A 26,829-nucleotide genomic window follows, 5' to 3' on the forward strand; every position below is an offset into this window, starting at 1 on the left:
ACTTCGGTTAACATTCGTGCATAAATAATACATTTGGGTGATTCAGATTATTCTTTGGATCGAGATAAACGCCAGATTGTTTTCCCCTTTTACCAGCATCCTATAAGAAAGGTTCCTCTCTAACCCCAGCCTTGTCACGACTGGGCGTTTTAAATTTTAACAAGATGATTTATATTGTCAGGCACGTGGTAATGTCTTGGCGGAATGGCGTTAGGGTCCCGGTGAGGTTGGGACATGAGGGATGCAATCTTTCCCCTCTGCTCTAAACGGGACTTGGTCTTCATCTTTCAGAGCAGAGCTTTCCTGGGATTGCAGGAAGGACTGGTTTCGTTTTCAACCGGCGGGCGTTTCAGTTTCCCTCTCGGAATAGCGTAGGGCTGGTGAACTGCCTATTTCCGCAGGATTCTCGGCGCTCCGGCTCAAAAGTTAACTCACCACCTCTGATCAGAGGTCCTGCAAATTCCAAACGTAGGCCCAGGGAGTCGGCCGGAGAAGGGAGGAGACTTCCGGCTTGCTCTTCCCCTACCTGAAGAGGCAGAAGAAATGGGACCAGGAAAGACCAGACCCCAAGAGCCGGCTGGAGACCCCGCCCCACCAACTTGAACATTCCCAGGGAGTCCGGGCTCAGACAGAGAGCCGGTGACCTGACTGACGAAAATCCCAAACAGTGCCCAACTCGCAGCACAGATACCCGACTCCTGAGGGCGCCCAGGATCCCAGCTGACCGCTGACAAACGCTGGACATCCCACCTGCAGAGGTGCGCAGGCGGGCCGGAGCCCAAGGCGCACGCGCGTAGGAGGCGGGGCCGAGGCTGGAGCGCACAGAGCGCGTGAAGGGGCGGGGCCGCGGCGGACCGGAAGCCGGCGAAGACGCGGGGGCGGAGGGGTCGCAATGGCACCTCCTCAGCAGGCGCGGGTCCTTCGTTGCTGCTGTTGCAGCCTTTTCCAGGCTCACCAGGTGGGGCCTCCCCTCCCCCGAGCGCGGGGATGGCGGGCGGGATGAGGTGGAGCCTTAAGAGGCTAGACCTTTTCCTCACGCCCTGCTCGCAGACATGGGCTCAGTCTCGTGGGGTTGCGAAGTGTGCTTGAGGCCTGGACAAGTGGTGGTATCAGTTGTGAGAATTAGGTTTTATTGATGTCACTTCTCCATACCCGTTGTTGTGGCCTTTGGGGAGCATTTTGCTTTTTGGATGTAAGATTTGTAGAAACCAGGACTTCCCTGGTGGTACAGTGGGTCAGAATCCGCCTGCAAATGCAGGGTACAGGGGTTTGTTTCCTGGTTGGGGAAGATTCCACATGCCTCCAAGCGCTTAAGCCCATGTGCCAAAACTTCTGGGCCCCATGAGCTACAGCTGTGAGTCCAGGAGCTCTAGAGCCTATGCTCTGCAACAGAGAAGCTACCGCCATGAAAAACCCTGGCACCACAACTAGAGTAGCTCCCGCTAGCTGGAACTACTAGGAAGACCCAGTACAGGCGTGCTCAGTCGCTTCCGACTGTTTGCGACCCCGAGGACTAGCCGGCCAAGCTCCTCTGCTGCTGCTGCTGCTGCTAAGTCGCTTCAGTCGTGTCCGACTGTGCGACCGCACAGACGGCAGCCCACCAGGCTCCCCATCCCTGGGATTCTCCAGGCAAGAACACTGGAGTGGGTTGCCATTTCCTTCTCCAAAGCTCCTCTGCTAGGCCTGTCCAATTGCAAAGATCCTTTTATACCGTATTCTCTCTCTCCCTCGCTCTTTCTAGCCCCTCAGAGCTAGTCAGTTACTGCTTGTCCTTCCAGAGCTTTTATCATTTTTTATTGCACGTCTTACTTGCATATGTAGCTATAGAAAGTACACAATAGTTTTATGGTGTTTGAAAGTAGATGCTGAAAAGTAGAATCTTAGGATTATACCCACTTAAATTTGTAATAGATGTTGTTTGTCCTCTCTAGAATCCTTTTAGGTAGTTCTCCAAAAGACCCGATGATTTTTGTTTCAATTGTATTTATTTTTATGAATCAACCTAAACATCTCCATGATGTTAAGCATGCTATCTCTTTTCTAAAGAGTTTTTATTGTTAGTATTAATTTGCTTTTGGCTGCGCTGGGTCTTCATTGCCTTGGCTTCTCTTGTTGCAGAGTGTGGGCTGTAGTGGGGCAGGCTTCAGTAGTTGCAGAGCACAGGTCTAGTTGTGCAGAGGCCTAGTTGCTCTGAGGCTGTGGAGTTGTCCCGGACCAGGGGTCAATGGTCTCCCCTGCGTTGGCAGGCGGATTCTTAACTGCTGGACCGCCAGGGAAGCCCTCATTCCACCTGTTAAAGCACCTTTGGTGCCTCTTGGTAACATTTTCTTTGTTGCCATTATAAATGGACTTTTCTTTCATTATCTCTTCTAACTATATGTTTGCTTATAAACAATATTAATTTTTGAAGATACATTCATTTTCTACCTAGCACCTATGTTAATATATTGTCTTACTGGTTTTAGTAGTTTTTCATTTGATTATCTTCAGTTTTAAAGAAATAAATCATAATATTCATAAATAAGGTTAGTTTTTTTCCCTCCGTTTTCATACCTCTTAATTACTTTCTCTTTTCCAATTCTATTGGTTAGCACATCCGAAAAGACAGTAAATAATAGTGCAAATCTTTGACTTGTTCTTGACTTTCATGGGACTGCTCATGGTGATTCTGCAGCTTTAGAGCTGGAAGTAAGCCATTTTATTATGTTGAGAGACACCCCATCTAGTCAGATTTATCAAGACTTGAAATGTTATGGAGTTTTTTGAGAATAACAGATAGTAGAGATCTAATTTGATTTTGTTTATTAATATATGCATACCCAGTTTCCCAGAACCACTTATTAAATAGGCTCTTCTTTCTTCACCTTTATAATATACTAAATTTTCACACATGTGTTGGTTTGTTTCTAGACTCTATTCTTTTCCACTGATCTCTTTAAATTACTATTTCTGATCCAGTTCCAACTGTTTCAAATCATTATTGTAGCTCTATTTCTGAAATTTCATTATAGGTGAAAAAGAGTCTCAAGTGGACATGCAAAGCTTGTGGAAAGAAGCAGTCATTTTTGCAGGTGAGTCCCAAGAAGCAGGGTGTCTAATACCCTTACCAGAAAGCAGGTAGGACCCAGCCATGCAGAAGTGTGTTTCTCATGGAACCCAGTGTTCCATTATTGACTCAGGTTCATTAGATACAGAGCTCCTGCTCCTTAAGATCATCTTCCTTCAGGAAGTGAAGTGGATGGAGCGGTGCCTGGAAAGTGACCTTCCTTTGTTTATTCAGTCAGTCAATATTTACTGAGTACCTTCTATGTGTAGGCATGGGAAACAGTGAAAGGTAAGAAGGTGTCCTTATTGCCTGTACAGATCTGCCCTTGTGAAAGGGGAAGAGAAACTAAAACCACACATGTAATTTAAAATTAAACTGAGTACAATGAGAGGAGAGTGCAGAGTCTGTAAGAGTAATCAGACCTAACCGGGGATGGACAGGCAGCTGTTAGGGATCCAAGGGTGTGAGAATGGACGAGCAGGGTGTGAAGGTAGTCAGGAGGTGAAAGAGCACATGGACTGAAGGGAGCATGTTGTAAGTGCTCTTATTAGCCCAATTTTTTCACCCAGATTACGGTTTTTTTCCAAGTCTGTTCTTACTGACCCACCTGATTTCTAATACCACAGTCTCCTCACTGAGCCCTTTGTTCACCTGCTCAACCCTTGATTCTACCTCTGCAGCCTCGTCGCATCATTCTCGTCCTTCAGCTGCAGGGGCTTTTCCCTCTGACCTTGAAACAATCCAGACCTGCTTCCCTCTGTGTGCTTGTTGTTGAGGCATCCCCTAGTTAATCTCACTTCCCCATCAGAAATATATTCAAGTGTGTTTATGTGAGTATTGTCCGTCTCAGACTGTAGGTCCTTGAGAGTAAACGCTTTGCCTCTTTTATTTATATACATTTTTTAAAAAATTGAGGTATAGTTGATTTGCAGTATTATGTTAGTTTCAGGTATATAGCAAAGTGATTTACTTATACATATTTTTTTTCCTATTCTTTTCCATTATGAATTATTACAAGAAATTGAATGTAGTTCCCTATGCTATATAATAAATCCTTGTTTATATGTAGTGGTGTATATCTGTTAATCCCATATTCCTAATTTATTCTTCTCCCCCTCTTTCCCTTTTGGTAACCATAAGTTTGTTTTCTATGTCTGTGAGTCTGTTTCTGTTTTGTAAATAAGTTCATTTGTATTATTTCTAGATTGCACATATAAGTCATATCCTATACTATTTGTCTTTGACTTGCTTCACTCAGTACGATACATTCTGGGTCTACCCATGTTGTTGCAAATGGCAATATTTCATTTTTATGACTGAGTAATAATCCATTAGATTTATATATACAGACATACACCCACACACTTCACATCTTCTGTATCCATTCATCTGTTGATGGACACACATATACCCTTTTTTTCGACATTTTACTGTATACTTTTGGTACCTAGCACAGTGCCTGTGAGATAGTGCTCGCTCGAGGAATGTCTGTTGAATGAATAAATGACCAGCCCCACGTTGATGGGCACTTAGGTTGATTTTAATTTTCATTATTATGAACAACTCTGTAGTAAAAGAAAGTGTAGTCATTTAGTCATGTCCGATTCTTTGTGACCCCATGGACTGTAGCCCACAATGCTCCTCTGTCCATGGAATTCTCCAGGCAAGAATACTGGAGTGGATTGCCATTCCCTTCTCCAGGGGATCTTCCCAATCCAGGGATTGAACCCAGGTATCCTGCATTGCACGCAGATTTTTTACTGTCTAATCCACCAGGGAACTCTGTAGTGAAGCTTCTTACAAATACCTCTTTCTTTACTGGACCAATTATTTCCTTAGGACAAATTCCTACAAGTTAAATCAGAGGAATTCTTTCAACCAAGGTTCTCTTAGTTGCAGATTATAGGAAAAAACACTTCAGCAAAATTTAAAATGCACTGGCAAGGTACTGGGATATCTTGTGGGGATCAAGGGGAAGAACTGCCCTTGACCCTTTGAAGAACCATTCCCAAGACCTGAAGAGCTGCCAGCCACACAAGCATCTTCTTTTCCCTCCCTCCTCCTCCCTTCACAGAGTTTCTCACTGTACCTCCCTCCTCCTCTCCCTTTCTAGCTTTCCTTTCCTTTCTCTCTCTTTCCAGATCACAGTAACATACTCCACTCACAGACCACAGAATCTCATTTCAAACCAACTGAAAGCTGAATCCCAGTTATAAAGTCCTGGGAGAAATAATCTGATTGACATGGTTGACTCAGATATCCACCTCTGGTCCTGTCACTTGGGATGGGTAGGAGTGGGGACAGTTAGGTCATCTGTCGGTGAGTAGGGCAGCTGAGGCCTACCTTGAGATGGGGTCTCAGAAGTCAGGAGGCTGGCTGATGACTGTACATGTTTTAGATATCAGCCTGTATTTCTGAATTCTTGAGGAAGGTTTGCCTTCCTCTCAGCGCCTCCCATGCTTATGCAGTGGCATATGGCTTAGGACTGACTAGGCCACATTAACAAACAGGCACCATGATTGTGGCTTAACACAATAGAAGTTGTTTCTCTTGCTATTTTGAACAGTCCTGGGAGAGTTTGAGATCAGCAGGGCAGCTGTACTTGGTGTGATCATTCGGGGGCCCCTGGCACTTGTCATCTTGAGGTTCTGTTATTCCCTGAGGCTTATCTCCTGCTGCCGCAAGCCCCTGAAGGTGCAAGATGAGGAAGACGCTACCCAGGAAGAATCTGGAAGTGGTTCACATTCCAGTGGGAGGAACCTAGTCTCATGGCCACAGCTGACTGCCAGAAAAACTGGAAAGTGTAGTCTGGTCTGCTCTCAGATGAGGAGAGAATGCATTTCAGCGTTCAGAGAACAGTTTCTGCCATGCAAGAGAGCACGCACCCTCCCAGTTATGCCATACATAAGTTGTCAGTCTTTTGGGAATTTATTTTTCAATTTATTTCACTAAAGTATAGTTGAATTACAATATTGGGTTCATTTATGCTGTACAGCAAAGTGATGCAGTTATTTGCAGAAACTGTATGTGTGTGTATACACACACACACACACACACATCCATCCTTTTTCATGTTTTCCATTATGGTTTATCACAGGATATTGAATATACTTCCCTGTGCTGTACAGTAGAGCACTATTGTTGATCCATTCTATATGTAATAGTTTACACCCACTAACCCTGAACTCCCAGTCCAGCCCTTCCCCACCCTACTCCCTCTTGGCAATCATAAGTCAGTTATCAGTCTTTTTAAATTTTGCCTTTACTCTCTCCAGTTCGTCTCCTCCCATTCTCACTTGAACTTGCCCAAAATGGGATTTCACTCCCCACCAGTCTACTAAAATTGTTCATGTCCAAGTCATCAAGGGTTGGTTCTCAGTCCTCAGGTGACGTGGCTTGTTGGCGGCATTTGTCAGAGTTTTTCCCCTCCTCCTCCTCCTTGGAGTCTTCTCCTGGACTCCAGTCGCCCTGCCCCTGGTTTTCCTCCCGTCTTCCCAGCTGGTGTTTCAGTCCTCTTTGCCAGTTTCTCCCATCTCCTCGTCTTCTAGACTTTGGAGTGCTCTGGGACTCAGATTTTTGCTTTGTTTTTCACCTCTTCTCTAGCTACAGTCATTCCCTTAGTGGTCTGAGAAAAGACAGTCTGACAATTCTCAAGTGTCTGTGTCAGACCCACGGCCTGCCAGTGAACTTGTATGTGCTTCCAGCCACTTACCTCTCTGCTGGATATCTAACAAGCACCCCAAACCTATATTCCCAAATGAGCCCTCCCCTCCCTTTCACCTACCTGCTTTTCCCACAGTCATCCCCATCTCTTAACTGCCCAGTCTCTCTTTCTGGTTGTTTGGGCTACAAACCTTGAACTCATCCCTGACTCTTCTTTTTCTTTTATACTCTTCACGTGATCCCTCAGCAAATGCAGTCACAGCGTACCCACGTTGTGCCCACTTGTTATCACAGTGGGCTGAGTTGCCGCGGTATTTGCAGCCCCCTCCTGACTGGTCACCTGTTTCAGCCACACAGTCTCAGCACCACGGCCAAAGGGTCCTACACGCGCAGGATCATGTCAGACCTTCCAGGTTGGAGTAACATATATGTGCCTTCAGACAGGGCCTGGACGGGGCAGGAGACAGTGTAAAATGAAAATGCGGGGCCCCTTTGCAAAAGCAGAAAAAAACTGCTATTAAAGGTTCCAAATATTAAGCCCTTCTTTCATGATCTCCTGACTTTTCCTAATGTTTTTTATTTACTAATGGTTTAAATATTTATTTCTATTTATTAAGTAATTTGACTGCTCCAGGTCTTAGTTGCAGCATGCAGGGTCTTTCAGTTGAAGCGTGTGGGATCCAGTTCCCCCACCAGGGATAGGACTCGGGCCTTAGCCACTGGACCGCTAGGAAAGTCCCTATTTAGTATTTTTTTAATTTACTGTATGATTTGTTCCTGTGTAAAGAAAAACTAACTAAATGCTAGTGTTAACCAACATTTTAACATGTTAAAAGCTAACATTTAAATAGTGCAATACCATTTAGACTGTGCAACACTGGTTTTAAATGCTAAGAACATTTAGTATGTATGTGGAACATATACAGAATAATATAAGAGCATTTAGTACACATGTAGAATGATCAAAATTGCACAGTTTTTCTTTTGTAGCTCATATATGCCTACATATTTTATTCTTAAGAGTGGAGATGTTGCACAAAATTAACTCAACTGTTTTTACCTCATTGCTTGACACACACACATTCTACCTACACTCTCAACCTTCCACTCACTGATTAGTCAGGAAGTACCGAGAAGAAGAGGAACTGTGGATTGTGCTTCTCTCCCATTTTCTGTGGCGTTTTCAGCACAGGCTATTCCAGGGAGGTAATAGGGGTAAGAAGAGATATGATAGGTTTACTTGGTTGTTGATGCTTTTAGTGGAATACCCTTGTCTTCTTTCTGCAGCTGAAGCAGGTTCTGGTCCCCCTGGGAGCCCTGGCCCCTCAGGCACAGGTGCCCCTCCCGGACTTAGGCACAGGCAGCGCACGCCACCCATGCCTGGAGCCTCACTGGGCTCTCACGCCCTGCGGGCTCACTGGGACTCTGTGCCGCCGGGGCATTGGGCATGCCCTGTGCAAACAGAGTGGCAAAGAACGGTGGGCACATTCGCTGTCCACGACTTAGAAGCATGTTTCATCATCTCATCAGACTTCACTTATACAACACAGGTTCAAAGATGAGATTATTAAGAATTTCAAGAAAGAGAGCAGAGCAGATCTCATGCCCATAAGGCTGACTTTTCCTTTAACAGGGCCTGCACCCTCAAACCTCATCTCCGACCCTCTTTGCCCTAGACCATTCAACTCCAGCCACTTGGCCTCTTCGCTGTTTCTCCAAAATGCCAGGCTCAAGGTGTTTGCACTCCTTTCTGTTTCATTGCTTCTGCTGTCTACATGATTTGTTCCCGCTTATCTTCCTGTTTTGTGCTCAGATGTTACCCTCTCAGTGATCCACTCGTGGACCTCTTGAACACCTCGTGTAAAATTACCTACTGTGTCTCCCCTCTGCCCACGCCCACTGCATTGCCTTGCTTTCCTGTGTAGCGCTTCTCACCATCTGCTGGCCGTAAAGGTGTCTTCTGTGCTTGTTATCTGTCTCTTACACTGCAGAGCTCCGTGATGACAGTGATGCTTATACACTCTTGTATTGTCCTTACCTAGTTCAGGTCCTGGCACATAATAGGTACTTCATAAATATGTATTGAACAAGTGAGTGACTACTAAGTGAAAAATATGTATCTCGTCTGTTTTATGTTGTTTTGATTATGAGTGAGGGTTAAGTATCATTTCATGTTTATTGGCAATTTGCGTTACTTCTCTTCTGAATTCCTTATGTTTATTAACCAATTTGTGTGGGGTTTGGGTTGAGTTTGGATTTGACATGTAAAATTCAGGGTGATGGTGGGCAGCCAGATTGACTGAAATTAGTCACTGAGACTGTTAGTTTATAAATCCCTGCAGAAATGGCAATCATTGTTTGAGTTCCTGCATGGTGCTTCAGGCCTTGCACAGTACATTTTTACCCTCCCTGAGTTGTGTCTCGAATGGGTCTGTTTCTCAGCATTCTGTCAATACTTTTTAAACTCATATCTATGTTTGTTTCTCAGGCTTATGGTGAGGGCTCTGGTGCTGACTGTAGACGCCATGTCCAAAAATTAAACCTGCTGCAGGGACAGATTTCGGAGATGTCACTCAGGTATGATAGTTTGAGGGAGGCCTGGTTATCTGGCCCTGTTTTCATCTCGAGTGGATGGTGGGAGTATATGATGGAGAAATCCCTTGGAGTTCCATGTCTAACAACATGGCAATTAGATACTGAACAATCTTCCCACTGAAGTTAATTTTAAAATGCCAGCCACGATATTTTAAAGGCACTGACGAGATGACAAGAAGGTAAGTAGCCATCAGAGATCAAAAATGAAGCAAAAGCCAAAATCCAGAGAATAAGCTGGGCTGCTGGGGCGTTTGAAACCTGTTGCCCTGCAGCTTCCATGTAGCTGGGAGGCGGGCAGGAGACAGACAAAGTCTGGCCAGCGTGGGGAGGTCAGTTGGAGACCACCGCATAGAGCTGAGTGCCCAGAGGACTGCACCCCTGGTGTACAAATGACCTAGAAATTCACCCCTCCGAGGTAGGTTGACCCAGCCTGTCTTGCCCTTGGCACTGGCTAAAGAGGGGAAACACTGCTCCAGGATTGTGTAAACACAAAGATGCTGTCATGTGACCTTTCACCCTTTTACACATGCTGTGTGAAAAGTCTCAAGCTGAGGACTTAGTTTATTTTATCGACTGTGCTGGGTCTCCGTTGCTGCACAGGCTTTTCTCTCGTCGCAGCGAGCCAGGGGCTGCTCTCTATAGTGGCAGTGTGTGGGCTTCTTGTCGCGGCTGATTCTCCTGTTGCAGAGCATGGAATCTAGGGTGCGTGGGCTTTAGTAGCTCCCAAGCTCCAAAACACAAGACTCAATAGTTGTGGCAGACAGGCTTAGTTGCTCCATGACCCGGGGGATCTTCCCAGACCAGGGATCAAACCCATGTCTCCTGCATTGGCAGGCAGATTGTTTACCACTGAGCCACCAGGGAAGCCCTTCAAACTGATTTTTAAATTGTCCCAGGAAGCAGAGATAAATGTAGCTCCTTTTTGGAGCAATACAGCTTCAACCCAGGCATCAAAGGATATATAAAATTCCAAGTGGCATATACCCAAAGTTAAAGATCATTTAACTTACTTAAGGAAGCATGTCACCATGAGCAAGAGACAGCAGAAATGACAGAGAAGTCAGATCCAAAACGAGTTCAGAATACATAATATTGTATGTTTAACATATTTAAGGAAATTAAACGAGGATGGTTGATATAGGAAGAGCAAGAGACTTTAAAAAATAACCACTTTTTTAAAGAACAACCAAAAAGTTTGTAGAAATGAAAAGTTTGGTCACTGAAATTAAAAGTTTAGTGGCTTCCGTGTTGGCCCAGTGGTTGAGACTTCGCCTTGCAACGCAAGAGACACTAGTTCGGCCCCTGGTACTGGGAGATCCCACGTGTCGTGGAGCACTCAGGCCCTGCACCACAGCTGCTGAGCCTGTGCTCTGGAGCCCACAGGAGGCAACGCAGGGAGCCTGCACGCCAGAGCCTGTGCTCTGCAGCAGGAGAAGCCACCGCGGTGAGAAGCCACGCCCCGCAGTGAAGGAGCCCCGCTCACCGCAAGCAGAGAAAGCCCAAGCGCAGCAGCAGAGACCCAGCACAGCCAAAGTGTAAGTACATAAGTAAGTCTTTTTAAAAACAGTTTAGTGGACTTAGTAAGCCGATTAAGTGCAACTAAAGAGAGAATTGGTGAAATGGAAGGTAAATCTGAAGAAATGATTCACACTGTCAATGTGAATAAGACAGAAAGGTAGAAAATATGAAAGTTCAGAGACATGAAAGACACAGAGACGAGTTCCAGCAGGAGATAATAAAAAGAATGGGAAAAGGCAGTGTTTGCAGAAATGAACAGAACTTTTTCTAGAATCAAAGGGCTCACATTCTTAGATTCAGGAAGTGCATCTAATCCCAAACTGGATAAAAACATTGTGTCTGTAGCGGATCCTAATGAACCTATCCAAAAGCTACTAGAACTAATAATTTAGCAAAATCACAAGGATACATGGTCAACATACAAAACTAAATTTTATTTTTATATAATTGCAGTGAATAGTTGGAAAACAATTTTAAAAATCAAATACCATTTATGATACCATCAAAAAATAGGATACTTAGGGATAAATATAACCCAAAAATGTGCAAGATATTTTCAGTAAAAATTACACAACTTTACTGAGAGAAGTTTTAAAAAGATCTAAATGATGAAATATGTTCATGGATTAGAACATTCAGTATTGTCATGATGTCAGTTCATCCTAAATGGATCTATAGAGTCATCTCAATCCCAGTCAAAATTCCAGCAGTTGTGTTTTTTTTTTTATGAAATTGACAAACTGATCCTAAAATTTATATAGAAATGCAATTGCCAAATCGATTTTGATAACAAAACTGGAGGACTTCTACAGCCTGATTTCAAGATTTAGTGTAACTCCACAGCAATCAAGACAGTGTGATTTTGAATATACATTTTGTGGTATTTTCATACAGTAGAATACTACTCAGCAACAAAAATGACATGGGCCAACCTCAGAAACGTTGCTAAGTGAAAGATGTCAGACACAAAAGACCAGATACTTGTAAGGATGAGTGGTTCTCACCTACAAGGGCAGATAAGGGAATTTTAGGGTGATGAAAATTTTCTAAATCTTGCTAATTATATATCAGTAAATTTTCTATATCTTGATTGGAGTAATAGTTTCAAAAATATAATTTACCAAACTCATCTGATGTACCAACACTTAATTTGGTACATTTTAGGGTAGGTTAATTATAAATTATACGTCAATAAGTTAATTTTAAAAGATGAAATCCACCCTTTGACACAACAACATAATGAAACTACAGAACATGGAAAACAAAGGGAAGAACTAAAATGTAGCTGGAGAAAAGAGAAATCACCTACTGAGAAATAGTAGATGCCCAGTTCTCAGGGTAACAATAGAAGTGAGAAGACAGACCATACCTTCATATTGCAGAGAGAGGTTCTGTAGTTGATGGAGCTGAGTTCCCAGATCATAGTATGGTGAGCAGAGTTCTGGTCAGTAGCAGACAGGACACTGCTCAGCTGGACTGGGGTATCCAGTGTAGGCATTTGACATGCATGACCTCATTTCATCTTGCTCGTCACCCCATGAGGATCATTGGCTTTGGTTTACAAATGAAGAAACTGACATAGAGGTGCCCACATTTGGTGGACTTGGGTTTCCACTGTAGGTCAGTAGAGAGAGTTCCATTGTGATCGTGTGAGGTAGCAGCCCTGTCGGACATGGGTGGTTGCGGCTTCAGTGCTAGCCTTCAGCCCTTGAACAATGCGTGTTTTAGTTAGCCATCCGGCTCCACTCGAGGCTGCAGAGGCTCCGGCACCTCACTGTGCTCTCTGTATGATGAAAGACCCCTGCTATCCCTGGGGGGGTGGGTGAAGATACATCTGACTGAGGAAAAGGCCTTATCTCGTAGCGGTTGAGATACCACACAACTGTAAAGACACTCCTATGACCCTCTGCAGTGGGGACATCGCTGCTGCTGATGGGAGGGACTGTCAGAGTTCAGCTGAATTAGTCTCTATTCAGGCCCTGAGCAGGGCAGGTGCACGTGTGTTGTCTCATTTATCTTCACAGTCCCCTTGCATTATTATCCCCATTTGTACGTAAGGAAACTGGGATACAGTGATGTACCCAGAGTCACACAGTCTGTGACAGCCAGTCTTTGGCAAAGCCATGATGCCAGCTCTGGTCTCTGAGTGAAGAGCGCCCCTTCTGCCCTGTGTTACTTTTCCTGTTGCTCCAAGGAACAGATGGTCCCTCTGCCTTCTGACGGAGAAGGCGATGGCACCCCACTCCAGTACTTTTGCCTGGAAAATCCCATGGACGGAGGAGCCTGGTGGGCTGCAGTCCATGGGGTCGCTAAGAGTCAGACACGACTGAGCGACTTCACTTTCACTTTTCACTTTCATGCATTGGAGAAGGAAATGGCAACCCACTCCAGTGTTCTTGCCTGGAGATCCCGGGGACGGCAGAGCCTGGTGGGCTGCCGTCCATGGGGTCGCACAGAGTCGGACACCACTGAAGCGACTTAGCAGCAGCAGCTGCCTTCTGAACCGCTGGAGGATGTCCAAGTCACATCGAAACAACGGAGATAAGTTCAATCAATAAGGTCCCCTCAGCAGGCTTTGATAGCCATTGTTAAGTCTGTGCATCCTACTGTTCCCGTCTTCATTGTCCTTCATCTTCCTGGTCATTTTACAAAGAACAGTTGTACAATCTTTCCCTAAGGTCTCTGGGAGAATCCATAAGTGCCAATGAGGAAGAAAACGTGGGTCCTTGGCAGGCTGCCCGTGCAAGTCCACAGGTAAGCCAGCAGCACCACCTCAGCCCAGCTGCCTGAGCCGGCTCTGTCACCAGGAGGTTCCGTTCATTCATTCATCATTTGTTCTGTAAACAGATGTTGATGTCACTGACTGATGAAAACTTGGCTTAAAGCTGCAGGGGATACAAAAATGAATAAACCTTTCCCTTTTATAAGTGTGTAGACAGCCATGTTAACAAATATTTGCAATACTATGAAAAGGGCTCTTTCTTCTGGCTGCTTGGCTTTTTCTTCTGAACCTAACTTGAACTTCACCTCCTTGTCCTCCTCCCCTTGTTCCGAAGCACCCTGGGCGGGGAAAGGATGCTGTTGTCGAGTGCCTGGGTTGCCGTGTCCCCTTTCTCTAGGTGGAGCCACACAGCAGGCTCACGTGCTGCCGTTCTGTCCCGAGGCCTCAAAGTAGGTGCTCAGTGTTGGGTGGGCAGTGTGTCAGAGCTCCAGGGGCTGAGCAGATGACACCATTGGTACATCCAGGATGCCATGGTACAAGATCACTGTCCTGCCAGGGACAGGGCAAACAACTCTCTGACAGGCTCCCTGGAGGAGCTCCGCCTTTGATCACAGAATCATGCTGGCAGTGTCTGCACTCCAGGCTGTCTTTGTATTTTTATTGTAAATAGGGGAGATAGTCTTCAGCACACCACTTTAACACATCAGCTCTTGCATGCTTCAGTCTATCCTTTCAGTTTCTTTACTTACAGACCTAATCTTTCACCATCACTTCTGTAAGAAATACTTGTTTGCATCATCCTGGAATTTTCACTTGTATCTTCTATGTTGCTATATAGCTTTCAACTATTTTCATTTTTAAAAAGTATCTGCAGAAGATAGTGGATTTGCCAATATTTTTTCCCTTCTTTTGGAGAAGGAAATGGCAACCCACTCCAGTACTATTGCCTGGAAAATCCCATGGACAGAGGAGCTTGGTAGGCTACAGTCCATGGGGTCGCAAAGAGTCCGACACGACTGAGCGACTTTACTTTTATTCCCTTCTTATTGGGCATTTACCAAACTTCTGCTACTATAAATATTTGCTATTATTGATAACACTTTAATGAGCATCTTCATGCCTTCATCTTCATTTGAAACCACTGGACCAGGGAGTGTGGACCTTCGCAAAGGTCTTGGTAAGTTGTGTCTTGAAGCTTTCCCCAGGGGTGTGCCAGGGTGCTCTGTTCAGGACATCTCTCTCCCATGACCTGCCGGTCAAACTCCTTTCCTGGTGGTGGTGTAGGCATGGGTCCTGAGGCCCTTGGGCCTCAGCATTGCACTGGGGATTCTCAGTAAAGGTGCCTACTTTTGAAAATAAATTTACTTCCCAATTCTGTAGGAAACACTCCAGCCCTCAAAGAACCGCTGGCTGAAGTATCTGGAAAGGGACTCCAAAGAACTGGGGCTGAAAGGAGGAGGAGTGTGTTTCAACAGTCAGCCTTCATCCGAGACAGAAAAGCCAGACCCTCCGTTCAGCACAGGCCTGCCTAGGAAAAGGTGCCAAGCCCGTCACAAATCTAGCCTCACCCACCCCCACCTAACTGCCCCGTGGTTTGGGGATGGACAGGCGGCTTCCATGGTTGGCAGGGAGTCTGAGGGTTGTGAGCCAGGAGGCACCATGAGCACAGGCCCCTGGCCAGGCCGGGCATCAGGCGCAGAGGTGGGAGCTGAGCAAAATGCCAGTGGAGGCGCCTCTTAGGAGTCTCACTTAATTCAGAACATCCAGACTGCGCTGACCTCAGGGAGGAACTCAAGGGCAAGGTTGACAAAGTGAAGTGTGGCCAGAGAAGCCAATGGGCCTGGGAGATTTTAGCTGAGAGCAGGAAAGACCTGATTGTCATAGGTCTCCTCTCTCAGCTTAACCTGCATTTCAGTGAGTTTTCTGAGAGACCACCTCATCTAGGTTTAGGGTGGCTCTTCCAGGTCAGATGCCTTGGGGAGGTAGATTCCAGTTCAAAATAAGAACTTTCTAGCAACTGCAAGCTATAGAGCAGAGAAATGGACTGCCTTGGATGTCATTGGGCAACCTGTTCTTGGCAGTAGGCAGAAGCTGAGCAGCCATCTGGGAAGCTATAAGGGATGGCAAGGTGTCAGAGCAGATGACCACCAAGTCAGGATCAGACCACTGCTCAACGGTAGGACTAGGTTGTATTTTTTTAATTTTACTGAAGTATAGATGATTTATAATGTTGCATTAGTTTCAGGTTTATAAAGTGATTTGGTTATATATATATATAGTAGTAATAATACATATGTGTGTGCATATATGTATTCTTTTTGAAATTCTTTTCCATTATAGATTATTACAAGGAGGACTGGATCTTTTTTTTTACATTGTTAAGATTTTTTTTTTTTATATGGACCATTTTAAAAATCTTTGTTGAGTTTGTTCCAGTATTGCTTCTGTTTCATGTTTTGGTTTTTTGGCCAGGAGGCATGTGTGATCTCCTTGACCAGGGATTGAAGCCTGCACCCTTGCATTGGAATGCAAAATCTTTACCACTGGACCAGGGTAGTCCCAGGACTAGATTCTTAACAGCATTTTCTCTGCCAGGAAATGGAACCAGAGCACAGTCCAGCCTCTATGTGGCCCTCATGTCCAGGACTCCAGAAACTGTGAGGTCACCTTGAAGTCCTTGAAGGTCAGTGTCCCAGTGGCCATGGAGCACATGCTGGATTTTTTTTATTGTTTTTTGGACTATTAAAAGACTTATACCCTCCCCCTGGCCCCAGAGTCCAACTTCCCATGTGTCTTGTTATGTCTTAAGCCAACTCCCTTCTCTGGCCTGCACTGTTTCCCTGCTGTTACTGATGTGAACTGGGTCAAAAGGGCAATTTGATGCCTTGGAGACAAGCGAGGTTGACCAGTAGGACTTTTCTGCATCAGGCCCGTCCTCTTCATCCTACATGGGGTGCCAGGTCTTCGCCAGACTGTTCAACTTGGGACCTGCCCTGCATTTCTGAGGAACTGCCACCTTCATTTACCCAGGTGGGTCTTGTGAATTTGGGGCACTCTCTTCACCCAGGACCTGCTCTTGTTATTGATGCTTCACACCTAGCAGACCCCACCATACCTTCCAGGCCGCAGAACGAGGGTTTTGCTTTATGCTGTCGTGGGAGCCACAGGCGTCCAGACAGAGGAACTCTGCCAGGCGTGTGTCAGTGCTGCACCAACATAGGCCAGGGTTGACCTGACCAGCTTCAGACTGTAGGAGAGAGCACCCATTCAAAGCCAAGAGGCAGAGATCAAACTTGGTGTTGCTACTAACTAGCTTTGTGACCCCCAGGTAAGGGTAGAGCGCTCCGTCTCCAAATTAGAGAATAATGAGTGTGACAGTTACTGATGTACCAGTCCCTGGGCTAAACATTTTAACTGCATTGTCTAATGCTCACCACCAGCCTGTTTTGTTTTGAAGGTGAGGAATCAAGGCTGGCATAGGTCCAAAGAGGTCACAGCAAGTCAGCCCGAGAGCTGGCAGCCTCTGATCACTAACAGCTGCCCAGAGCCTCTTCCACGCTGCCTGGGGGCCCCTCCTGTCACTGCTTTCACACTCCTTTGTAGGCAGTGGCACTCATTTTGCAGTGAACCCTTGTTTCCTGAGGGAGAGGGAGAAGCCAGGCCCCAGCGGCAGTCACATCCCGTATCTGCAGCTTTAAAACCCTCGACACGGCTAGAGAGCTTTCCCCTGCCTGGCGATGAGCGCATGGTGTCCCCAGACGGTTGTAGGGTCCTTCCTGCTAGCACCCAGGCACTCCCTCATCTGATTCTAAGGTCCCATGAGATAGATCCACTGACCACATGAGAACATCTTGCTCTTTTGGAAAGCCTAGTCATGGAATTTGGAGTGAGAGAGAGGGCATTTATTTGCTGTGTTTTGCTTCATCTCAAAATCAAGGCATATCCCTGGCCTGCCAGCCTACAGGATAGTAGACAACACGGAGCAGCAATTGTCAGTGCCCAGAGGTACCATCCAAGACTAGCGCAGGCCCAGGACCCACTCCTCCCTGTCCCTTGAGGCTGCTGGGCACCTGTTCCCCTGAAGGGTGAACGTGCCATCACCTCGTGTCTCCCCTGCAGGACCGTGCTGGCCTGGCAGGGAAGGGCAGAGAGAGCAGTCGTGAGGACCTGGACACCACGGAGCTTGTTCCCCGGGGGGAACCACCGTGTCCTGCCCAGCAGGTCAGGACCATGTCTAAGTGGGAACAATGTCTTGGAAACAGCTCACATTTGGACACAGAGCCCCTCACCCCTCTGCAGAGAGGCCTCAGGCCAATCCAGGCAGCACAGGCTGAGCAGGGGGCCCCCAGGGCCCAGACTCCAAGGGAAGGAGGCCTCTGCAGGCTCCCTGGTGCACGCCAGTCTCCTCAGACCACACACACTCCCATGCCTGGGCCCAAGTGGCTCTGTGGGAGGATCCCTGAGCAGTCACAGGGCATAGGCCCCTGGGCAGAGGGTGTGCCCTTGGTCAAAGGGATGCAGGCACGTTCTTCACTCATGCGTCTGTGTGACCTTTTTAAAACTGGAGAGGACTTTGATGACGATCTGTGAGTTGAAACTAGTATGTTATTCACGTAGACATATTTGTCACATGAACCCTTCAATTCAGTGACCTCTGTGCCACTGAAAACAGGGTTCCCCAGGTTGCTTTCAAATAGTAGGACTGAGGATGACTTATGGGAACTACAAGAAGCGACGATAAATATGACCATCAAACAGATTACCTCTTGTACCATCTTTGATTAAAGTGCTTATACCTTTAATTAATTAAAATTGTTTACAAATAGAATGGTTACAAAGCGATTTTCTTAACTTTAAAAGCAGCTGACAGGTTTGGAAACGGTAACTACAGTGGTTATGAAATAGGCAGTACTCTGAACAGCATCAGTTCCTCTGTCAGCCCTTCTTTATTCTCAGATGTTAGCCACAGTCCTGAGCTGTAATTGCTACAGGACAGCCTCTTCCACCCCGGGTGAATGCTGGTGATCCTTTAGCTAAATTCAGAGGATATCAAACTTCTAGCAGAAAATCAGTTACATATCAGTGTCCTATAGTCATTAAAAAAGAAAGAAAAAGCAGAAAGCCATTTGGCAAGATCTCTTCTGGACTGCTGGTGTAATCCTGCAGGGAGAGTACGGATAAGATGCAGTATGGTCTCCACGTCCTCCCCAGCGAGGAGTCTCTCGCTCTGCCCCAGGGCGGGGTCCCCTGGCTGGAAGGAGCCAGCATCCATGGGAAGCTGATCAGTGTTTCTCAGAATCCGCACTCACACCCTTGGAACTCCCCCCGTGTCACTTGTTCTACTGCCCTAAAGGGCTTTGTGCATCCCCACCCCCCAGATTCTGAAAGAAGAATGACGAGAAATTGGGACTTAGAGGCACTGGGGTTCTACACTAACTCAACACGACTATGAGACAAGAAAGGGGACACAGAATGGGTGAGCAAACATCGTCACAAAGGTGGTGGGTGTTTTGAATACTGGATGGTGTCCAGGGCAGCCCCGATGTCGTAATTCTTGGTCTGCAGAAGCCTGGTGAGCCAGCCACCTTCATCAGAGAACCCCATGGACAGCATCTGGGAGAGGGACTCAATCAGCCGGGGGTCAGCTTCTGCCAGAAAGAGTAATGACAGCTATGAGGAAGAGGCACTGCGCCCCAAATGTGACCTGTACCTGGCCCTTTTACAAGGTCTTAATCCTCACAGGGACCCTCCAAGGCAGGGACTGTCAAGCTTTTTCTGTAAAAAATCAAGAGTAAATATTTTAAGCTGCTTTGCAGGCTATTTGGTCTCTGTCACAAAAATTCAGCTCAGCTGTTGAAGTATAAAAGCAGCCACACAATAGGTAAAAAATTAGCATGGCTATCTATGTTCCAGTAAAACTTACATTTATGAACACAAGATTTGAATTTCATCTCATTTTCCCATCTTGACTTTTTTCCAACCATCATAAAAATGACAAAGTCATTATTGGCCCATAGGCCATAGTTTGCCACTCTCCACTTCAAGGCAGAGAAGAGAAATACTGGCAGCCCAAGGGCTGAATTCGGGGCATAGATGGGTTTCCAGCTGAATAACGTTTTAAACGCCCCGCCACGTGACAGTGATGAAGCAGAGCAGGATGTGAGTGGCCTCATCTACTCAGTGTGTGTCCTCCAGGCTGCCACTCTCCACCCGGCCCTGCTGCCTTCCACACCACCCACTCTACACCATGGCTTCCTGCCTGGCTCCTACTGGCACCGTGACTGTGACCCCTGCTCCGAGATTAGCACTTGCGATGAGCAAACAGTGGAGATGGACTCCGACTCCACTTTCAGCAGTGCGTGGCAGTGCCCAGAGCCAGTGCTGCCGCCATATCACATCTGCCTTCATAATTCTGGGTCTGTGGGTTAAGTTCTAGAAATTACTAAAACTAGCTGAGCGTACTAAGGCTCAGTATAGACGCAGAGGACAAAACCAACTCCTAGATTTCTCTTACATCAATAGACAAGCCCTGCAGTAGAGAAGGTAATGCCTATCTGTGTTGCTAGAAGCAAGTGATAGGAGGCTCTGAATGGAAAAGGGAGTAATACACAACAATCCGAAATCCCTTGCCTGGTGGCAGATGTGGGTACAGTGCAGCTTCCTTCAGTCCTGTGGGTCCTTCCTGGGAAGGATCCAGAGAGCTTGGCCCTTCAGACTCAGGCATCTGTAGAGACTGCAGTTCACCTGTAGACGGGTCCACCTCTTTTGAAGACAGATGAGTCCAGTCATCATCTCCTCCTGAACAGTTATCAGACTCCATCTGTTCCTGAAACAAAGCCCCAGTGAGCACAAGAATGAGAACAACAGGCCACCTGACCACAGTCTCAGCTCTGCGAGAGACAGGGCACGCAGGACTAGCAAGAGTCCTTCTGCTTTACAGAGTTCTAGTGGAGGGTTCACAGGACAACTTAAATGCCACCAACAACTCAACGGAAATGGGTTCTGCTGGCCGTGTGAGTGCCGGGGAGGGGCTGTGACTCAGGTGCTGGGAGAAGCTCCGGATGTGTTAGGGGGGCACTTGCCTCATGCTGACCCCCTGACTCCAGGGCGATCTTATTCATCTGCTCCGTCAGAGACTGTGCTGTGCCCTCCACGTCCCTGTCTGGCTTGCTGGGGTCAGAGCAGCAGCTGCTTGGCTGAGAGCTACACTTCTCCTCTGTGCTGGAACTGCCTGCAGAGGTGGGGGTCAGGCGGCTTCTCTTGCCTCCGTGTTCCACATCAATATCGACTTCAATGCCTAGAAGCCGGTGGGGAAACAAACACTTGATTAATAACGTCATCCCAGGTCAGCTTCAGACCCACGAAGTCCGTAAACAGACTCTGCTTCCCCTCACCGTGCAGGACAGCAGCTGCACAGCAGGCACGGCCAAGCCCTCAGAACAGGGTGAGAGCTTGTGCCACACAGCCAGCCAGAGCCACCTGCACCGCAGTGCGGAGGACGTTCTTGGCCTCACTTGAGGCATCCACTTGTGTGCAGGCGCCGAGTGATGTGAAAAACACGCACGCTGAACACGCTACCCCTGCTTAGGCAGGCAGCCCATGCAAGCTTTGTGTGACCCATGAGACGGCGTGTCCACCTCCAATCTCTCACACTCTGGGCACATGCTCACTGAAGGGAAGGGAGGGCACACTCACTGGGTTTATGTTATAATTCGTTTTACTTTCTCCAAGGACACGCCCCATGTCTTAGAATGAAGCAATTTCAAAAGAACGAGCCTTCCCTGGTGGCCCAATAGTTAAGAATCGTCCTGCCAACGCTGGGGCCATGGTTTTGATCCCTGGTCTGGGAAGATCCCACATGCCACGGAGCAACTAAACCCGTGTGCCACAACCACCGAGCCTGTGCTCTGGAGCTGTGAGCTGCAAGTGCTGAGCCCGAGTGTCACAACTACTGAAGTCTGCACTCTGTGGCCCATGCTCCACAGGAGAAGCCACTGCAGTGAGAAGCCTGTGCAGGACTAGACAGCAGCCCCCACTCGCCCCAACTGAAGAGAGCCTGCACGCAGCAGGAGACCCAGTGCAGTCACAGGTAAATGTAAAAAATTTTAAGGACTATAGGATGGATAAACATCAAGGCCCTACTGTATAACACAGAGAACCATATTCAATATCCTATGATAAACCATAATGGAAAATACATATATGTGTTACTGAATCAGTTTGCTATACAGTATAATTAACATTATAAATCAACTATCCCATGGACAGAAGAGCCTGGTAGGCTGCAGTCCATGGGGCTGCCAAGAGTCGGACACGACTGAGTGACTTCACTTTCACTTTTCACTTTCACGCATTGGAGAAGGAAATGGCACCCCACTCCAGTGTTCTTGCCTGGAGGATCCCAGGGACGGGGGAGCCTGGTGGGGTCACACACAGTCGGACACGACTGAAGCGACTTAGCAGCAGCAGACTTCAATAAAATTTAGAAAGCAATATAGATTCCCTGCCCCCACCACACAGCCTGGCCCACCCTCCAGAGACAACTTTTAACTGACAATGTGCTTTTTCTGTCTTTCCTGACTACTTAGGTTTACCATTTATTTCTAACTCTAGATGATCAACACTTCCCCTATCCTTTCAAAAACTCACATTTTGGTAAAAACAATATTCAGTGTTTATGTTAGTGCCGCTATATATATAGTGTTCTTTGCTGGCTAAGGAGTGGGCTTATTTCCTCAGAGTTTTCTGTATTTATAGCAGTAACGATGCTTTCTTTTTCACTTAGTAACTTTCCCCATATTCTCTCACAGCTTCTCTGTAGCGTTTTCTACACAGATTAAGTGTATCAGATACCCCATCCATTCTGGTTTTTCCCCTGGAGACCATCCCAGGCAGGCATGGAGCTTCCAGCTCCAGCCTGGACAGGCAGCTCTCTGACCAGAGGCACAGCACCTGTGCCTTCCTTCCATCCTGGCAACTACCATTGTCACTCTCGTCTGGTGGGCACCATTTTCCAGTACCCACCATCTTTCTTCATTCTGGGCTTGTTTCTTTATTTTGGCCAGAGAGACAGTTCAAGCCCAGGTAAGATGATTAAGACCTTGTGTCAGTTTCATTCCTGACAACTTTGTTTTGCTCCCACACTTGATCATTTTAGTTGGGTACAGAATTCAAGGCTGAAAATCAGATTTAGATGAGACTTTTGAAGTCAGTGTCTTCTAGCTCTTAATGTGCTCCTTAAGTTCCCAAGCTATTACAGCAGCCTTCAGAGTTTCAGGAGTCTCTGCCCCAAGGGTTCTGACAGGACAATTTTAAGCTCCGGCATGGGGTCTTTTTCAGTCCTTGTCCAAGGCATCTGGGGCCCTTTTTAATCCAGAGGTTAGTGTCCTAGTGCCAAGAGACCATCTCGTGTTTGTCCATTTCCTGCCTTCAGTTTACGCTGTTCTCTCTCTGGAATTCTTTCATCCTGTATTGGGCCACCAGGATTAATCCTCAGATTATCCCACCTTGGTTACTTTCCTCCATGCATTTTCCATCTTCCAAAGTTTGATGAGATTGTTTTATCTTGTCCTCCATTACTTTTTTCCCTTTTTCATGATCCATGTTGCTTTACTTATTTTGTTTAACCCCTTCACTATTATTTTAGTAGAGTATGAGGAGCAAGCAGAGAAAATAAAAGCAGGCTTAGCAACTGGTACCCCTATCTGCAATATTTACATTGTTTTCCTTCTTCCATTTCCCCTGCAGTTTTCATTATGAAACATTCAAATAATCAGAAAAGACAGAAGAACAGTACAATGGACACCTATATACTTTCTAAAATGGGTGAATGATGCAACTCTTCTGTAATGGATTACTGAGATTATTGAACTAGCTTTTCCAACTTGATGATAATCTGAGACTTCAGGGCTTAAAAGACTGTACCACGTCTCTGCCCTGCTAGCCAAAGCCTCTGCGTAGGGGATGTTTGTGGAAGGTTCCACGGCCCTGCTGCTTTAAGTCCTAGGTGTCAGTGGCTGTGACCTCCAGCCAGTACGGCCCTGGGCTCATGCTCTTGCTCAGCTGGCTCTCACAGTGCCGCTTATCACAAAACTTATCACACTTATCAAGAAAACGTTTTAGTCGCTGACTCACTGCACAGACTGCCCTCTGAGAGGTATTAGTGGTTACCTCCCTCTGGGCCCCTGCTCTTGGAACTAACGTTCCCTTCTAGGCAATTAGTAGACTGAGTCATCCTGTTAGTTCCTCAAAAGAAAGGAAAATAAATACCCGTAACTCCAAAGAGAGTTTAATCCATTCCTCGAATGGCTGTCTTCAATAGCTACTCAAAAACACATTCCAATGAAACTTGTTTTGTAGGGTTCCAGACTCCTCCTGAGTTAGCAGAAAGCACTCCATCCACTTTGAAAGACCTGAGAAGGCCTTAATTCTTACTGCCAAAGACCTCTGAGCACTTCTAAAATTATTCCCTGGTATCCTGAATGGAGAATCCACTCAGATAGGTCTCAGGATGGAGAGCAAGTGTGACAGTCTCCTGGGAAGCCTTCAGAACACACAGACCCCTCATGCCCTACCCAAAACCCACTTAACGAATCAAGGGACCTGGAACTCTTCACTGTTTTAAAGTCTCCTACCTGAACGTAGACGTGGTTTTGTGACTTCCCAAGTTATCTTGTTCATTCTTTCAAAAGAAAACTTTTTTATTCAGGATAATCCGTTTTAATAGTTTCCATCTACCAAAATATATACCCTCCCACAAAAAAAAAATTAAAATCAAATAAAAACCAACCTTTCGTTGGTGATTCTGATGTTCAGTGGACTTGAGAACCACTGTCCATTTACTATCTTCCAAAGAAAAATTTTCTGTGGGCCTCTAAGTAACAACCCGTTAGTTGGGATTACTTAAAATCCTACTACGTCTTCACTATGTCTTGAGTGAGTGGCAGAGTTTAGGAATAACCTATCTCCCAATTATTTCATCACTACTCCACTGTTACCCTCCTTGCTGCTGCTGCTAAGTCACTTCAGTCGTGTCCGACTCTGTGCGACCCCATAGACGGCAGCCCACCAGGCTCCCCCATCCCTGGGATTCTCCAGGCAAGAACACTGGAGTGGGTTGCCATTTCCTTCTCCAATGCATGATAGTGAAAAGTGAAAGGGAAGTTGCTCAGTCATGTCCGACTCTTCACAACCCCATGGACTGTAGCCCACCAGGCTCCTCCGTCCATGGAATTTTCCAGGCAAGAGTACTGGAGTGGGTTGTCATGTCTTTCTCCAGTTACCCTCCTTAGAAAGCATTAAATATAGCAATTGTTTTTCCTCACTCACTCAAGAGTCTTTAACTCCAATACAGAAACCATGTGAGATCTGAGCTATTTCATGTAGCAGCAATGCCAAGATGTCACTGCTACTTCAAAGCTGCTTTGTCAGCAGAAATGACCTCAGGTTGGAAGCAATGGCAGTCATGCTCTGTGAGCCACAGGGCAGGTGGTGGGTGAGCTTGGGGACCCTGCTACAGCATTCTTTCAGACACTGCACACAACTTTTGGACAGACCAGGTAGACACTTCCCGCCACTGCAGTCACAAAGATGATATCATGGATCCATCGTAAGTCACCTTCATCAGCTGATTCTTATGGCCACAACCCAGCAAGTGCTTTCTGAAGTTTTAGAGGTTTTAGCCTTGGGCCAGGTCACACTATGAAGGTGCACAGCTCACCCACCCAGACACCTACCCTGGGCCTGCACACTGGGAATCCAGCAGTGGACACGAGAACCTCCCTCCCTTACTCCTTTCTCTCTGGCACTGGCACAAGCCCAGTTCTTAGGAAGCACCAGGCAAGGTTGGAGGTTGCAAAAAAGGGAAGAAAAGCAATATGGCCATCTCAGTTAACTACTCACTTAAGTCCTTAAAGAAACCCCAAGGCTCAAGTAAGGAGAAATACGGACTGGTCTTCTCCCAAAGGACAAGCAGGAAGAAGATGAAGGGCAGCCTTTAAACTGAGCCCGGTCACCCTCCCTAGTGGGATTACCCAACCAAATTCTGGCTGATTCTTGGCTGATTCCACTTCACTCTGTGTGGAAAGCTGAAGAATTTGTCAGGGAGTTCAACCTCAAGTGGCCTGTGGTGCAGCACTTGGTCAAGACTGATTGATCTGAAGCAACGAATCCTTACTGGTCTCAAAGACACATCAGCTGCCCCTCCTCTGCAGTATCCCAACTGAAAGCCACAGAATAGCCACCTGCACTCTGGTTACCAAATGCTCTGCTGATGTCAAAGGAGGGGCACTTACCCAGAGGGCTGAGGGCAGCCGCCACACTCTCCCCTACGTTCTTGAGGAAATTCACACTGGGATCTTCCGATGGACCAGAGGCTTTGGTTTCAAAAAACAAAGATACTTTTAATTCAAAGCATCTCTCTCAATGACTGAAACCTGTCACAGTCCTGTCTGTCCCAGAAGCCCTACTCCGGGGGCCTGGTCCCAGCAGCCTATACTCTATTGCTTCCCTCTCTCCCCCTCTCTAGGCCACCTCCTGGGCCCCTTTGTCTTTCACACCACTCCCCCTTCATCTACATTCCTGGTGCCTAGAAACTCTGTACACACAGTATAAAGTATTATTTACCCCTCCCCCCCAAAAAGTATTATTTACTCAAATCAAACAAATACCCTCATCTTTGTCCCTAAAGACAAGGTAAATCAAAGGACGTGGTAATAAAATCAGAATAAAACTAGAATCTAAAAGTTCAGAATGCAAGCTATGTGTAAATTTTTAACTTGGGAACTGTTTTACAAGACTTGAGCAGATCTGGCTCTGACTTTCCGAACAACTAGCATGAAGAAGAAGAGAGCAGACTGTGGAGACGCAGGTGCTGGAGGGACCTCCCGAATCTCCATGTGAGGGCCACCAGGGCAGGTGCGTTAGTGGCTTTGAGCACCGAGGCACCTAGTTTTCCCAGATGTACAATGGAGATGATGCTTGCACTTTGCAGGATTTTATGAGGATTAAATGCACGAATGGCCACGAAGTGCCTAGGCCAGCCACAGGCATGCAGGATTTCAGGACACAGGGAAAGCCCTCCAGCTCTGCTGGCCCTCACATCTCACCCTTCAGAGGCCAGCAGACACAATCCTCACCTGATTCCGTGGCAGGGCCAGGGTGGGCATCCCCTGCCTGAGGAGGACGTGGGCTCCAGTTCCCCGGTGTGCCCATCTCCCAGGCAGGCCACCCAAAGTGCCCATGTTTCAGCTTCCGGAGCCAGCGGCTGTGAGAGAAGCCCTAGGAA

At 46.7% G+C, this 26,829-nt stretch overlaps 2 protein-coding genes across 4 annotated transcripts in view; one reads left to right on the forward strand and one right to left on the reverse strand.

The window, feature by feature from the left end:
• Window positions 1-845: 845 nt before the first annotated feature.
• Window positions 846-18,378, forward strand: MRNIP (MRN complex interacting protein). Its single transcript, NM_001167943.1, has 8 exons — window positions 846-958; window positions 3,012-3,071; window positions 9,198-9,286; window positions 13,501-13,576; window positions 14,925-15,082; window positions 16,140-16,227; window positions 16,473-16,574; window positions 17,664-18,378. The coding sequence occupies exons 1-8, from the start codon at window positions 893-895 to the stop codon at window positions 18,132-18,134; spliced, it is 1,110 nt and encodes a 369-aa protein (NP_001161415.1). The 5' UTR covers window positions 846-892; the 3' UTR covers window positions 18,135-18,378.
• Window positions 18,321-26,829, reverse strand: part of SQSTM1 (sequestosome 1) — a 72,332-nt gene continuing 63,823 nt past the window's right edge. For 2 of the 3 annotated variants that reach the window (XM_024993877.2, NM_176641.1), the window contains 5 exon segments: window positions 26,681-26,822; window positions 25,838-25,918; window positions 20,627-20,841; window positions 20,175-20,370; window positions 18,321-19,192 (listed from right to left, as the gene is read on the reverse strand). In XM_024993877.2, the coding sequence (XP_024849645.1) occupies window positions 19,035-19,192; window positions 20,175-20,370; window positions 20,627-20,841; window positions 25,838-25,918; window positions 26,681-26,822 (792 nt within the window). In that variant the 3' untranslated portion in view covers window positions 18,321-19,034. 3 annotated transcript variants of the gene reach the window in all.

This window comes from Bos taurus, chromosome 7, assembly GCF_002263795.3.
Source record: "Bos taurus isolate L1 Dominette 01449 registration number 42190680 breed Hereford chromosome 7, ARS-UCD2.0, whole genome shotgun sequence".
NCBI lineage: Eukaryota > Metazoa > Chordata > Mammalia > Artiodactyla > Bovidae > Bos > Bos taurus.